We start from the raw sequence: 14030 nt of genomic DNA on the forward strand, positions 1-14030 counted from the left end.
GGTCTTGCAGTGCTGCACCACACCTGGGGGAACACCAGAAATAATTCTGCCTACTTTCTGGTGCTTTCCCAGTGCACAAGTACAGCATACTCCTCCCTGCAAGGCTGGGCAGCCCCTCCTCCTCCTTGTCTCTCCTGCACCCAGGGGTTGCTTGGAGACAGCAATCCTTGTGCTTTAAAGAGTGTAGGGACTGCAGTCATGCATCACTGATGTGCAGTGGCGCTCGAGGGAGCTCCTTGCGTCCTGCCCCTCTGCAGCCTTGATGCAGCAGGGCACAATCTGTTCCATAGCATTTTAGGACAGAAGTTGCCCATACTCCTGCAAGGCCACAAATTTAAAGTATTCAAGGATGTAATTTTTCAGTACTGTATTGTAACAAATCCTCTGTTAAAAGTGCACTCCGTGTTCATTTATCACTTTGGCACATATAGTAATATGCTAAGATCTTTAAATATCATATTTTAATTGAGGGTCAAAAATAATGAGACTCTGATTCTCTGCAGGATTTGAGCAGCAGTGAACTCAGGAAGGACATCTACATCACTGTGCACATTATCCGCATAGGTATGTACGACAGCTTGCCAGCATAAACTGTACATTTGGAAGGCATTGGGCAGCAAATAAAGGAAAGACAATGTGCTTGAGTTTTGCTCATAGCATCTGTCACATTCACTGGTTGTATGTCTGAGTAAGCTTTGAAAAGAATGTGCTTACATTCTGATACACAATAGCAAATAAACTGTGCCTAGAATTTCCCAGCATTGCTCTGTGCTAATATTTTAAACACTCTAAGAAGCTAAATTTATAATCCCTTAAGGACAGAATACCCTATAACAATATAGGATACTATTCTCATTAATACCAAAAAGCACATGCATGCCTATCATATGAACTGTCTTAGCATAATGAATGAGTTTAAAAGGAGTTGAAAAAACCTGCTTTACTCCCACAGAGTAATTTCAGGCATGTTGCACTAGTAGAACAACTTGTCTGGAAATTTAGCAGATCTAATTAGTATAAATGGACTGATGACAATGTGTACCCGTTCTTTTAAATAGTTCAAACGAATTCAGTGTCCTTTTCGTGGGATAAGGGAAAAGAAACTGCAATGGAGGAGATGTTGTTCCCTTTAAGAAAATTTTAACATATGATATGAACAAATCTGATTTCCTCCAAAGACAATGTTTAAGATCTGTAGAAGTGAAGAGCATGTATTTTATTTAATCTATTTCTTTAAGAAATTGTCTTGAGGCTATATTGAGTTAACTCCAATAATCCTCACATCATTCCTGAGTATTTCTCTTCTTAGAGATATGCATTGTTGCCTGTAAAATAATGTTATAGTTGATGTACAGCACTAAGTGTACCTTCATTTCTTTCTGATTTTTTGAAGAGTATTTTATTTTTGTTGTAATAATCCTCTGTACTGCACGCTGGGTTTGGATACTGTAATACACACCTGTCTTAATACAGAATAAGCAATGTGTCTCAGATCTTTTCTGTATACTTTTTTCCTTTTTATATGGTTGTGGTGTGTGACCAGGACTTCAAAGCTTGGAGACATATACTCATTTAATGGGTAAGATGTAGGAAATTGGGTTGTAAACAATTTTGAGGCGAAAATGGTGTAAAATGTTAACTTTTGAGCCAACCGCCAAGTTGGTAAGAATAAACCTTTAAAATAAGGACAAGGTATAGAATCCTCATTGTTTCACCATTTTTCTAAAATATTGACAATCTAGACTTTTAGAGCAAGGAAAAAACCTCAAGTCTTTGCATTTAGATCAGTTTAAGATTCCAGAAAGTATGCCTATGAATTTTGTATGACAGTCTTGATATTGTAGTCACTGCATATGCTATTTGAGTTGCATCAATTCAAAGCCTCTGTCTTCTGATTCTGTAAAGTTGAAATAGGTTCTGTATGTTTCATAGCTCCACAATCAGACCGTCTGAAAGGCCAATGCAGTTTTTAAGGGCCTTCAGTAGGGAACCCAGCATCTTTTTATTCCAAAGAGAGAGAAGGAACAAGAAACACTGCAGAGTCATAAAATAGTTTGCCATTTGTCACTGCATAAACATAGCACAGATGTGGGATTATGAGAGAGAGCTATTGAAAGACCAAGGACGCTTGCTGAAATATTTAGATTAAAATAAGATTTGGACAATGTACTTGGTGAAAATGAAAGATTACTCTCCTAGCTGCTGTGATGCAGGGAAATGTTACGGGGAGGCATTTTCCAACAACAGCTATGAGCAGGTGCTTTTCATTTCAGAAATTGGCATCAAACGCATATGCACCTGGTAGAAAAGGTGCATAGCTGTGATTGAGCAGAGTAGGTAAAGGAAGGGATTCCCCTCTATTTTGATGCAGGACATGCAGCTGCATGTTCGGCTATTGCTTTGTTCATGCAGTTGGGCTATTGTTTTTTAATCAAAGGGGAAAGAATGTTAGAAAAAGGTCTGGTTTCCATCACTACTTCCTTTTGCTTCTTTGTTTGTTTCTTTATACTTATTTGCTTTCTTGTGCTTCAGCATCTTTCCTCTTCTTTTTGTTCTTTCCTCTTGTCTTTCATCTTTAATAGCTGTTCTTGCATTAGTCCACTTATGCCCATGCTACTGAATTGCCTCTTATGGGAGCAGCACCTGTCTGCTTAATTGTCATCGCCAGAGACAGCACTTCCTATCAGTCACAGGGCAGAGGACTATTAACAACAACTGTAGTGAAATAATATTTACAAATGTGATAAGACAGAATGTCCGGTAGTACATGATACCTGAATGCTAAATTTGGTGCAGCATTGCCCAATCGAATATAGTTACTGGGTATGAAACAAGAAGTATATGATAGGGGAGGTCAGGAGAAGGTAACCAGTTTCCCCTCAGTTTTGGACCTTACAAATGCACTATAAGTGTAATGCACTTTTCATATTTTCTACTGTTTTAATTTAAGTGGAAAATATGAAAAGATGGAGGAGATTTGTAACCACTACGCTTGTCATAATCTCATAAAAACCATTACATTATCTACAGGTATCAGCTGAGCTGGTCTCTCCCTCCTCTGTGGCTTTAGAAGGAGGCATTTTAGTGGATTATGCATCATATTTTTGTTATATTTGACAGGCCGAATGGGAGCTGGAGAAAAGAAAAATGCTTGCAACGTACAATACCGACGGCCCTTTGGCTGTGCAGTCCTCAGCATTGCAGATCTACTAGCAGGAGACTCAAAGGATGACCTTATCTTAAAAGTATACATGTAAGAGATTGTTTCCTTTTAATTTATTAAGAGTTTTGGAGTCCATTTATATCCGTCTGTACCAAGAAGCAATGACTTTTAATTAGTGTAAGTAAAGGGCTTTAGTCCTTTAAGGTTGTTTAAGCATTTCCATTCTAATCCCCCATAATATAAAATAGTATATTTTTGAGCTGGTCAAAGACTAAGGAAAGGGTTTCATAAAAAAATTCATAAAAATTCAGAATTTTTCACCATTTTTGTCGCAGTTTGAAAAACTTCCATCAACTCTTCGTTTGTTTTTTCAAAAATGAAAATATTACGTTAAAAAAAATTGCACAATTAAACATTCAGAAGTCAGGAAATATGTGAGTTTGGGGTGCATGTGTTACTTTAATCTGGCCCTGATTGGATACAATTATCAAATGATGCAATAGGATATCATAACTGTTTTCTATACCTATAGGCCTTGATCATGCAAACAGTCCTGTTAAATTTGCAGGATTGAGACCTGTGTAATTTCATTTAGTGTGCTATTTTACAAGAAACACAGTGAACAATTTGCTGCACATCATCACTAGAGTTTTCACTGTGCAGCTAAGCCATGCATTCAATCTACAGCCAGGTTGTCTTTAGTGCACACTTTACAAGTTTTGCAAGAGCTCCCTGAAAAATGTACTTTGCTTTCCTAGAATGTGATTTTTATAATAATAATAATAATAATAATAATGGAGATATCCTATCTCCTAGAACTGGAAGGGAGCTTGAAAGGTCATCGAGTCCAGCCCCCTGCCTTCACTAGCAGGACCAAGTACTGATTTTGCCCCAGATCCCTAAGTGGCCCCCTCAAGGATTGAACTCACAATGTTGGGTTTAGCAGGCCAATGCTCAAACCACTGAGCTATCCCTCCCCCTCATTTGTTTATAGTTCGTATTCCTACACACTTCCTCTCCCTGTCAAATTGCCACTTTCTACCCGTAGGTTTTCAGTGTCCGAGAAGTGTTTTGATAACCATGAAAGTGTGTTTTGTCTTTCACTCTACTCATACTCCAAAATAGTTGAATTGCTTTTGCTCCAACTTTCCAAAATGATTTTCCTTTGGGCAAAGCCTAAACCTGGAAGACTTGAGCTTGAGAGGTGTACGTTTCAGAAAGTTTTAAAAGCCACTGAAAATGGGGGATTAGAATGGAAAGGCTTAAACAATCTTAATTATAGCAATTTCTCTGCCTATCTTTATCTGGCAATGTGAGGTGTTTGGGGGACTTCTTTGGAGTTCCTTGTACCACCCAAATGTCTTCCAAGAGTACTTTATCAGAAAGTAATAGGCAGGACAATCATTTATACATAATGATGCAAAACAATTACAAAACTGCAATAGCAAAAAGTGTAAAATATTAACAATGCCATAAGTGCAGGGACTGGAAAACCAAAACATCTCACTCAAAATCTAATTATTTTAAATGTATGGGTTTATTAAATGGCAGATGAGATTTTGGCAGACAGTAGATAGGAAGAAAGTTCAATTTCCTGGATGCAGTGACAAAGAACATAGAATTCCCCGCTGACCTTGGGCTCAATAAGTTAAGAAATATTTTGTGGAATGATCTATTCTAAGGGTATAAACTGAGATACACTAGTCAGACACTTAAGGGATTCCTCTTCCAGTAAAGTTTAGTACTTTAGCCTTGAAGACACTTCAGTCTCTAAAAAGCAGCCCTTCACCTGTCTCTTATTCCCCACTGTGCTGAATTAGAACTGCTGGAAGCAGTGCTTCTGACGGCAATTTAGTATGACGGTGGATAGGTGGCTGACTTCTATTTTACTTTAATTTTCTGTCAGTCTAGATTAAAGTGCTCTCTGTTGGATAGCACACTGTTAATGTATTTGTTGGACAGTTGAATTCCACTTTCAAAGTCTGTAGTTGGTAAAAAATAAATATGGCGTTAGTACTTCAGTTCAGGTGAAACAGGATACATTTGATACTGCGACTAACTTTAGTCTAAATGACAAGAAAAAGTTCTGTGGAATATTTCTCAAATATTGGTCAGATTATGGAATTCAAACACTTTAAATTAAAGCAACTGAAAATGCTATATTTTAAAGTTGTGGCAAGACGCTTTTGTACCTACAGTATTTTTAATCTATTCAAATGACTTTCTCCTATAGGCAGCCTCCTATCCCTGTGAGACTAAGAACATACTTTCTTTTGCCCTTTAGTTAAACATCATCTCTACTAGATGTGCTGTTTCTGCTGAGCTCTTGAATGGTCATGTTAGGGAGGTTTCACTGTAATTTAGAGATGAAGAAGAGATTAATACACATGAGTAATTGAGCAGTAGCTGAATTACTGAGTGCCACCAAGGACACCCTTATGCTCAAATTTTCCCATGCAAAGCGAGCATTCCTACAGTGACATCCTCAACCAGTGCATCTGAGTGCTGCCATGATACTGCTCCCTGTTCTGGGAAGCTGTTTCATTGGGCATCATGCCAAAACCCTCATTGTGCCAACAATATGACCTGTTGATTTAGATAAATCTCAAGCTGCTAGTTGGTGAGCAAAAGACAATTTATTTGGAGAAGCCAGTTAAGTTTGTTACAGTGGGTCTGACAACTGTGAGCTCTCATTTCAGATTTAAGAGTGTTACCATTTTCATAGGTGCAACACCGAGAGTGATTGGTATCAGATCCATGAAAACATCATCAAAAAGCTAAATGTTCGTTACAACTTGACAGGTTCCAATGCTGGTGAGTGTATGTTGCAAAATGTTCTATTGCATTATTTTAGTTATTTTTTAAAGTTTTACAAATAAACCTTTTTCTTTTTGAAGGGTTTATGACTTTTCCACTCATGAAAAAGGAATGCTATTGTTACTGTTATTATTTTGGGTAAAACTTGGAGTGTCACAGCAGTTGCACATCCTGCCTTTCATCTGCAACTTAAAAACCTAAAAGCACATCACTGAATTCCCTTACAGAAGCAACTGATTAGTAACTTTTATTTTGAAGGGGTGCCAAGTTGCTGTTCAACCTTGATTACAGTCAAGTCTCTAGATGAAGTAGTCGCATATAAGGCTAAATCATCAGCTGGTGTTTGATATCCAACTGGAAGTACTGCCTGGTCAATAATACTGCTGATCTTGAATTATAAATAGAAAACTGATCACGTTGTTGACATGATGCATCAAAATCTCTAGGCAAGGGGAAGTGGGAGGCCACCACACTGTTTGCAGAACCTCTTGCTGACTAGGTTAGGGACATCCATTTTGTTGGCATCAAAAGCATTTGCTATGCCTCCATAGCGAGCATCCATAGCTGTCATCAGAATGGATAAAGTGGGCAGAGCAATAAGCAATTTTAAAGGACAGAGACAGTTGGCCTAGTGGTCTTGTAATACTGCTCTGTATTGCCAGACAGGAGACTTTAGGATTTACATGCTTCCTGGAATTGGCAATTTTTTTTAACCACTACAGGAAAGCAATCAAACCTCTTCTAGTTGGAAAGACAGGGTAAGTCTATAATGCAATTAAAAACCTGCATCTTGCCCATGCCAGCTGACTCATGCTTCCAGGACTCAGGCTGCGGGGCTTTTTCATTGCTGTGTAGACTTCTGGGCTCAGGCTGGGACTCTGGGACCTTCCCACCTTGCAACATAGGCCAGCTGCAGGTGTCTAATTCTAGTGTAGACAAACCCATAGACGTATACTACAATGACTCGGGGCTTGTCTACACAGTGGGGTAATGCACTCTACAAGCATGTGATTTCTAAAGCACACTAATGTGATGCACCTTAATTGATCCATGTAGTCCCTGCTGGTGCACACTAAAGGTTTCCTAGTGCTCTTTAACAAGTACAGTGCTACTTTTAAGTGCTACAGGGAATGTTTAGTGCATACCAGGAGGGTCTATATGGACCAATTAACATGCAGCACATTGGTGCGCTTTAGGAATCACACCCCTATAGAGCGCACTACCCCACTGTGCAGACAAGCCCTTCGCTTTTGCTTTCAAATCCTTTTTCTTCCATGTTGGTCCTGAAAATGCATTCTTTTAAATTTAACTGCAGAATAAACGCAGATGAGCTAATTTTCAATTTAATATTACGTTTCACTGCAATTTTTTATCATTTGAAGTTGTAAACTCATAAATTTAGTAGATTAAATAGGCCTGTACAGTTCAGTTAACTTGATTTGTGAACGTGAAGCTTGTATTGAAAAGTTACATGAAACATGGTCTTCAGCAAAGTGTGAGGGGAAAAAATTTCTAATGCTCCATTTCATTTTCAAAGATTCAAATAAATTGAATTAAAATGACACTAATTAAGGCTCTATAATTTAATATGAAGCCTAGCTACGATAGCCGTATCTTGTCATTTAAATTTTTTTTGCAAGGATATTATGATGCAAAGAGAATATTTGTTTGTGAATTCACTGTATATAATAAGAAACCTACTTTCTGGGTTCCTCAGACACCGAGCGTCGCCCCTCTATGGAAGAGGAAGGAAAAAATAATAGCACCAGTGTATTAAGTGTTTGCAGTGATATTGGACAATTTGTATTTAGGATGGTGGGCTAGAATTTGACATTTGGAATACAATACGCCCTCTAGGACAAATGCTCTTTGAGATGTATAGTAAAAAACATTCTGAAAATGAGAGAGGAATATTTACTATTGGTGCAAATGTGAATGCCTGCCACTTGGTAGTCACACTCCCCAGGAAGATTTTATTCTTCAAACAGAATTACCTGGGTATATTTCTGTGGTAAACCCTTCTGATTGTTAATGCGTTTGATATTGTGATGTGTGGTCTCCCTGTATGTTTCTGGACAGGGTCCACTTTAAATACTGGAGTTTGTTCAGCTGCCGATAAAAGTAAAAGTAATTTACTTTTTCTCAGTTTCATTTGTGAGTGCGCAGCAATTTTACATTTCACATCAGAGCCTGCTAACAGAGTAGGAAAGGAATAGCTATTACAGTTAATGCAGAAATTACTAGCACCACCTATTGGAATAAACTGTTGACTGAAGTTGAAGTTACTCTGAGTTTTGAATATACAAATTAATTTGGAAAAACCCAGGTATCTTGTTCTTTGTTTGAATTATTTCATTTAAAAATGTTTGCAAATATGTAACACATTTCGACCATCAAAAATAGTAACCATGATATCATGATCCATAAGCCACTGGAAAAAAATGACACTCGGAAGATTGTATGCAATGTAGTTGTAGCCGTGTTGGTCCCAGGGTATTAGAGAGACAAAGTGGGTGAGGTAATATCTTTTATTGGACCAACTTCTGTTGCTGAAAGAGACAAGCTTTTGAGCCACACAGAACTCTTCTTCAGGTCTGGAAAAGGTACTTCTGGAGTCAGAGGCGATGCGTTGGGGGGAGAGGGAGCATGCGGGGTCATGGCCTCCCCCCCCCACCCAACCCCCCCACCAGATTTGCTGCTTGGCTTGTACTGAGCATGCTCACACAGGCAGGATGCTCAGTAACACCGCTGAAGCCAGCTGCCTCCCCACTATCAGCAGGCACTGTTTGTCTCTGAGCACAGGTCCTCTCTGTCCAGAGTCATAGCAAAATGCAAGGTGGAACACATTGTTTAGCACAACTGTAAGGAACCATTCAAGGTAGCCTGGCCCGTTAACACTTCTGCAAAAGGGTGGGGTTAGTGAGATTGTTGTAATAAGCCATAAATCCAGTGTGTCTGTTCGGTCCATCATTTTTAGTGTCTAGCAATGTTATGAATTGAAGCTCTCAGGCTTATCTTTTGGAAGTGTTATGCAGGTTTTCTTTGAGGATGAGTACTGATAGGTCAGATATAAAATGATTGTTTTGTGAAAAGTGTTCACATACAGGTGTTAAGGCGTTTTTGTCTTTTATTATTTTCCTGTGTGAGTTCATTCAAAAGCATAGTGATTGTCTGGTTTCACCCACATAGTTGTTATTGGGGCATTTAGTGTGCTGGATGAGGTATACCACATCACATGTTGTGATAGGCATGTGTAGGATTCATGGGTCTTGAAAGGGGTGTTGTGGGGGGTGTTGCTCATTGTAGCAGTGGAGATATGTCTGCAGGTTTTGCATCTGTTGTTCTGGCCGCTTTAAGTTAGTGTGTCCTAGTCTGGGGGGAGCTTGCTTCTGATGATGAGCTTGGAGAGGTTTGGGGTTCTTTGAAGGCCAAAAGTGGAGATTCAGGAATGATTTCTTTCAGCATGGGGTCCCCATCAAGTTTGGGTTGTGATTGATGTTGCTCCGTATGTGTTCCAGTTTGGGGTGGTAGGTGACAACTAGGGGTCTGCAGTCTGCAGGGTTTTTATTTCTGTATTGAAGCAAGTTCTCTCAGGATATGTGGTTGGCCTGTTCCATGATGTGGTCTACTTCTATAGTTGAGTGTCCTTGTTTGGTGAAGGTGGTTTTAAGTGTATTAAGGTGTATATCCCAGACTTTCTTCTCAGAGCATATTCTGTAGTAGCTGAGTGCCTGACTGCTTTCTTGGTGTGTTTTGGGGTCGTTACTGGATCTATAAATTTAGGTGTGGTGACAAAAACACTCTATCAGCTGTAAAAACAAAAAAAAAAATGAGGAGTCCTTGTGGCAGCTTAGAGACTAACAAATTTATTGGGGCATAAGTTTTTGTGGGCTAAAACCCACTTCATCAGATGCATGGAGTGGAGAATATAAATACACAGCACCTGCCTAATGTATTTTCCACTCCATGCATCTGATGAAGTGGGTTTTAGCCCACGAAAACTTATGCCCAAATAAATTTGTTAGTCTCTAAGGTGCCACAAGGACTCCTCGTTGTTTTTGCTGATACAGACTAACACGGCTACCACTCTGAAATCTATCACCTGTGGGTGAACGCTTTTCCCAAAGCAATCACTAGGTATCTGACCTAGCCAGTCCTCATCCTCAAAGAAAACCTGCACAACGCTTTCAAAAAATGAGCCTAGGAGCTTAAATTCATAACTCTGCTAGACACTAAAAACCATGGATTTAACAGAGGCACTATTTTCATTTAACAGAAGCACATGGATTTATGGCTTATTATAACAATCTGTAACCCACTAACCCACCTTTTAGTCCCGTGGCTGCAGAGGTGTTAACGGGCCACACGACTTTGAAAGGTCCCTTACAATTGTGCTAACCACTTATGCTAAACAATCTGTTTCACCTTGCATTTTGCTGTGAGGTTGGGACTACCTTTCTCAGACCCGAAGAAGAGCTCTGTGTGTCTCAAAAGCTTATCCCTCTCATCAACAGAAGTTGGTCCAATAAAAGATATTACCTCACCCACCTTGTCACTCAGAAAATTGACATTTGTCTTAAAGTTCTTAATGGGTTGTGAGTGACTCCTAATGTAGAGGGGATGTATATAGTTATCAAGCCTGACATTTTTGTGGGCTATATGAAAATATTTATGGCTCTACAGAGCTGTTTTGTTTTGTTCTGTTGGCTGTTCATACTCGCCTGCATTTTTAAAAAAATAAACCTTAAAACCATGTATTTTTGCCTAAGATGCATTCATTTGGAATCCCAGGAAAGGTGCAGGAGCAATGATTGATGGGATACCTTTCAGCAGCCCATTTGAATCTGTGGAAAAAGCTATTTAAATTATTATTAGTTTAAATAATTCCTCTTGATGTTAAACAGATGGAAGATCTGATATGTTTCGTTTTAATCAGTGAGAGAACTCATAGACATAAAATTAATATAAGCAGTAAACAGTTAATTTCAGTTTCTAAACAGGTGGCATGCTTCTGAATAGATTTGGATAAATTCACAGTTTACAAAAGGTGGTTTGTTTTAATAAAAGTGGGTTGCTGTAAATATTGATATTAACATGAGATATGAGTCTTAATATTGTTTATTTCAGTTCCTTATCTGAAAAGCGAAATTGGCATTATTTGGTAATCACTGAATCACTCATTAAGCAATAGGACATGACAAATAGTGCTCTTCTGGGTGGTTATTGAATACCTTGGATAGTGGTATGATTTGAGATGCAAGGCTGATGGCAGAGTGATTTTTAAACCATCCTCAGCACATATGCTTCATGCAAAGCTTTCACTCTAATAACAATATATATATCACTTTTAAAATGATAAATCAGACCCAACCTTTTACTGGATATTATTGACATGAGTATGACATTAGTGAAAGCTTTCAAAGTAGCAGTCGTGTTAGTCTGTATCCGCAAAAAGAACAGGAGTACTTGTGGCATCTTAGAGACTAACAAATTTATTTCAGCATAAGCTTTCGTGGGCTACAGCCCACTTCTTCAGATGCATAGAGTGGAACACACAGACAGAAGATATTTATACATACAGAGAACATGAAAAGGTGGAAGTATGCATACCAATTGTAAGAGGCCAATCAATTGAGATGAGCTATCAGTAGCAGCAGAAGAAAAAACTTTGAAGTGATAATCGAGATGACCCATAGAAGGTGTGAGAACTTAACATGGGGGGAAAAAAATTCCATTAGTGTAATGATCCAACCATTCCCAGTCTCTGTTTAGACCTAAGTTAATTGTGTCTAATTTGCATATTAATTTGAGTTCAGCAGTCTCTCTTTGGAGTCTGTTTTTGAAGTTTTTTTGTTGCAAAACTGACACCTTCAAGTCTGTCACTGAGTGATTAGAGAGGTTGAAGTGTTCTCCCACTGGTTTTTGAATGTTATGATTCCTGATGTCAGATTTGTGTCCATTTATTCTTTTGCGTAGAGACTGTCCAGTTTGGCCAATGTACATGGCAGAGGGGCGTTGCTGGCACATGATGGCATATATCACGTTGGTAGATGTGCAGCCCCAATAGTGTCTAGTTAATGGACTGCTTGTGTGGATTGGTCTAGGCTGAGGTTGATGGTGGGATGGAAATTGTTAAAATCATGGTGGAATTCATTGAGGGCTTCTTTTTCATGGGTCCAGATGATGAAGATATCATCAATGTAGCGCAAGTAGAGTAGGGGCATTAGGGGATGAGAGCTAAGGAAGCGTTGTTCTAAGTCAGCCATAAAGATGTTGGCATACGGTGGGGCCATGCAGGTACCCATAGCAGTGCCGCTGACTTGAAGGTATATATTGTCCCCAAATGTGAAATAGTTGTGGGTGAGGACAAAGTCACAAAGTTCAGTCACCAGGTTTGCTGTGATGGTATCGGAGATGCTATTCCTGATGGCTTGTAGTCCATCTTTGTGTGGAATGTTGGTGTAGAGGGTTTCTACATCCATAGTGGCCAGGATGGTGTTTTCTGGAAGATCACCGATGGATTGTAGTTTCCTCAGGAAGTCAGTAGTGTCTCGAAGATAGCTGGGAGTGCTGGTAGCGTAGGGCCTGAGGAGAGAGTCCACATAGCCAGACAATCCTGCTGTTAAGGTGCCAATGCTTGAGATGACGGGGCGTCCAGGATTTCCAGGTTTATGGATCCACATATCTATTCAAGTGACACCATCATAGGACCTAACCACATCAGCCACACCATCAGGGGCTCGTTCACCTGCACATCTACCAACGTGATATATGCCATCATGTGCCAGCAACGCCCCTCTGCCGTGTACATTGGCCAAACTGGACAGTCTCTATGCAAAAGAATAAATGGACACAAATCTGACATCAGGAATCATAACATTCAAAAACCAGTGGGAGAACACTTCAACCTCTCTAATCACTCAGTGACAGACTTGAAGGTGTCACTTTTGCAACCAAAAAACTTCAAAAACAGACTCCAAAGAGAGACTGCTGAACTCAAATTAATATGCAAATTAGACACAATTAACTTAGGTCTAAACAGAGCCTGGGAATGGTTGGGTCATTACACTAATGGAATTTTTTTTCCCCCATGTTAAGTTCTCCTCACACCTTCTATGGGTCATCTTGATTATCACTTCAAAGTTTTTTCTTCTGCTGCTACTGATGGCTCATCTCAATTGATTGGCCTCTTACAATTGGTATGCGTACTTCTACCTTTTCATGTTCTCTGTATGTATAAATATATTCTGTCTGTGTGTTCCACTCTATGCATCTGAAGAAGTGCGCTGTAGCCCGCGAAAGCTTATGCTGAAATAAATTTGTTAGTCTCTAAGGTGCCACAAGTACTCCTGTTCTTTTTATTAGTGAAAGCCAATCAGTTAGCTCCCTTCGTATTCAGATCAAAAGTTTGGGCTGTTTCGCAGTCTACCACAAATATCCCTTCAAATGTAACACTTTGAAAATGAGATGTGGGAAGATACTGCATTGTCTCTTTGCTTATTAAATTGTGGTTAAAATAATGACTTAAGTATTCTCAGTATCTTCTAAAGCTTTGAATGATCATAATCAATAATATTTGTTGGGGGGTAGGGAGGGGAACCCAAGCTGTCTTTACCAGTTCTTATTTGAAAAAAATGTTATGTAATTTGCTCATTTCCAATATTATAGGTTGAGCCAGTAACTACACCTGTAGTTAAGATTGCCTCACACTTTGTTTTAAGCCCATTTTCAGTTGCTTATAACTTTGCCATGCTTTAACCATTCATACTGAAACGTACCATGCTTGATCTCTCTGCTTCAGTCTCAGAAAAGTGAAAATGGTTCAAGGCTAGTGAAAAATGGATAATTTTGGCAATGTGTTTTGTTTTTGTTTTTTAATCCAACAATTTCTTTTAAGCGCTCTAGTGCTTCCATGTTTTGGGACAAGAAGTTGAAATTGGGCAGGGAGATAGTTCTGGGATCACAGAAGTGCCTTTTGCTTTCCCTGTGAAAATCTCTGTAGAATTGGACAAGTTATAAGCCTCTGAAAATCACCCTCTGCACATATTCT

The 14030-nt window shown here is 39.1% G+C and overlaps 1 protein-coding gene across 4 annotated transcripts in view; it reads left to right on the top strand.

The window, feature by feature from the left end:
• Nucleotides 1–14030, top strand: part of DOCK4 (dedicator of cytokinesis 4) — a 403168-nt gene that overhangs the window by 203311 nt on the left and 185827 nt on the right. For all 4 annotated transcript variants that reach the window (XM_008162515.4, XM_042861791.2, XM_042861754.2 and 1 more), the window contains exons 10-12: nucleotides 504–564; nucleotides 3121–3253; nucleotides 5889–5977. In XM_008162515.4, coding sequence (XP_008160737.2) covers nucleotides 504–564; nucleotides 3121–3253; nucleotides 5889–5977 — 283 coding nt within the window. The remainder of the gene's footprint in view (nucleotides 1–503; nucleotides 565–3120; nucleotides 3254–5888; nucleotides 5978–14030) is intronic.

Source organism: Chrysemys picta, chromosome 1 (genome assembly GCF_011386835.1).
Source record: "Chrysemys picta bellii isolate R12L10 chromosome 1, ASM1138683v2, whole genome shotgun sequence".
Classification (NCBI taxonomy): Eukaryota; Metazoa; Chordata; order Testudines; family Emydidae; genus Chrysemys; species Chrysemys picta.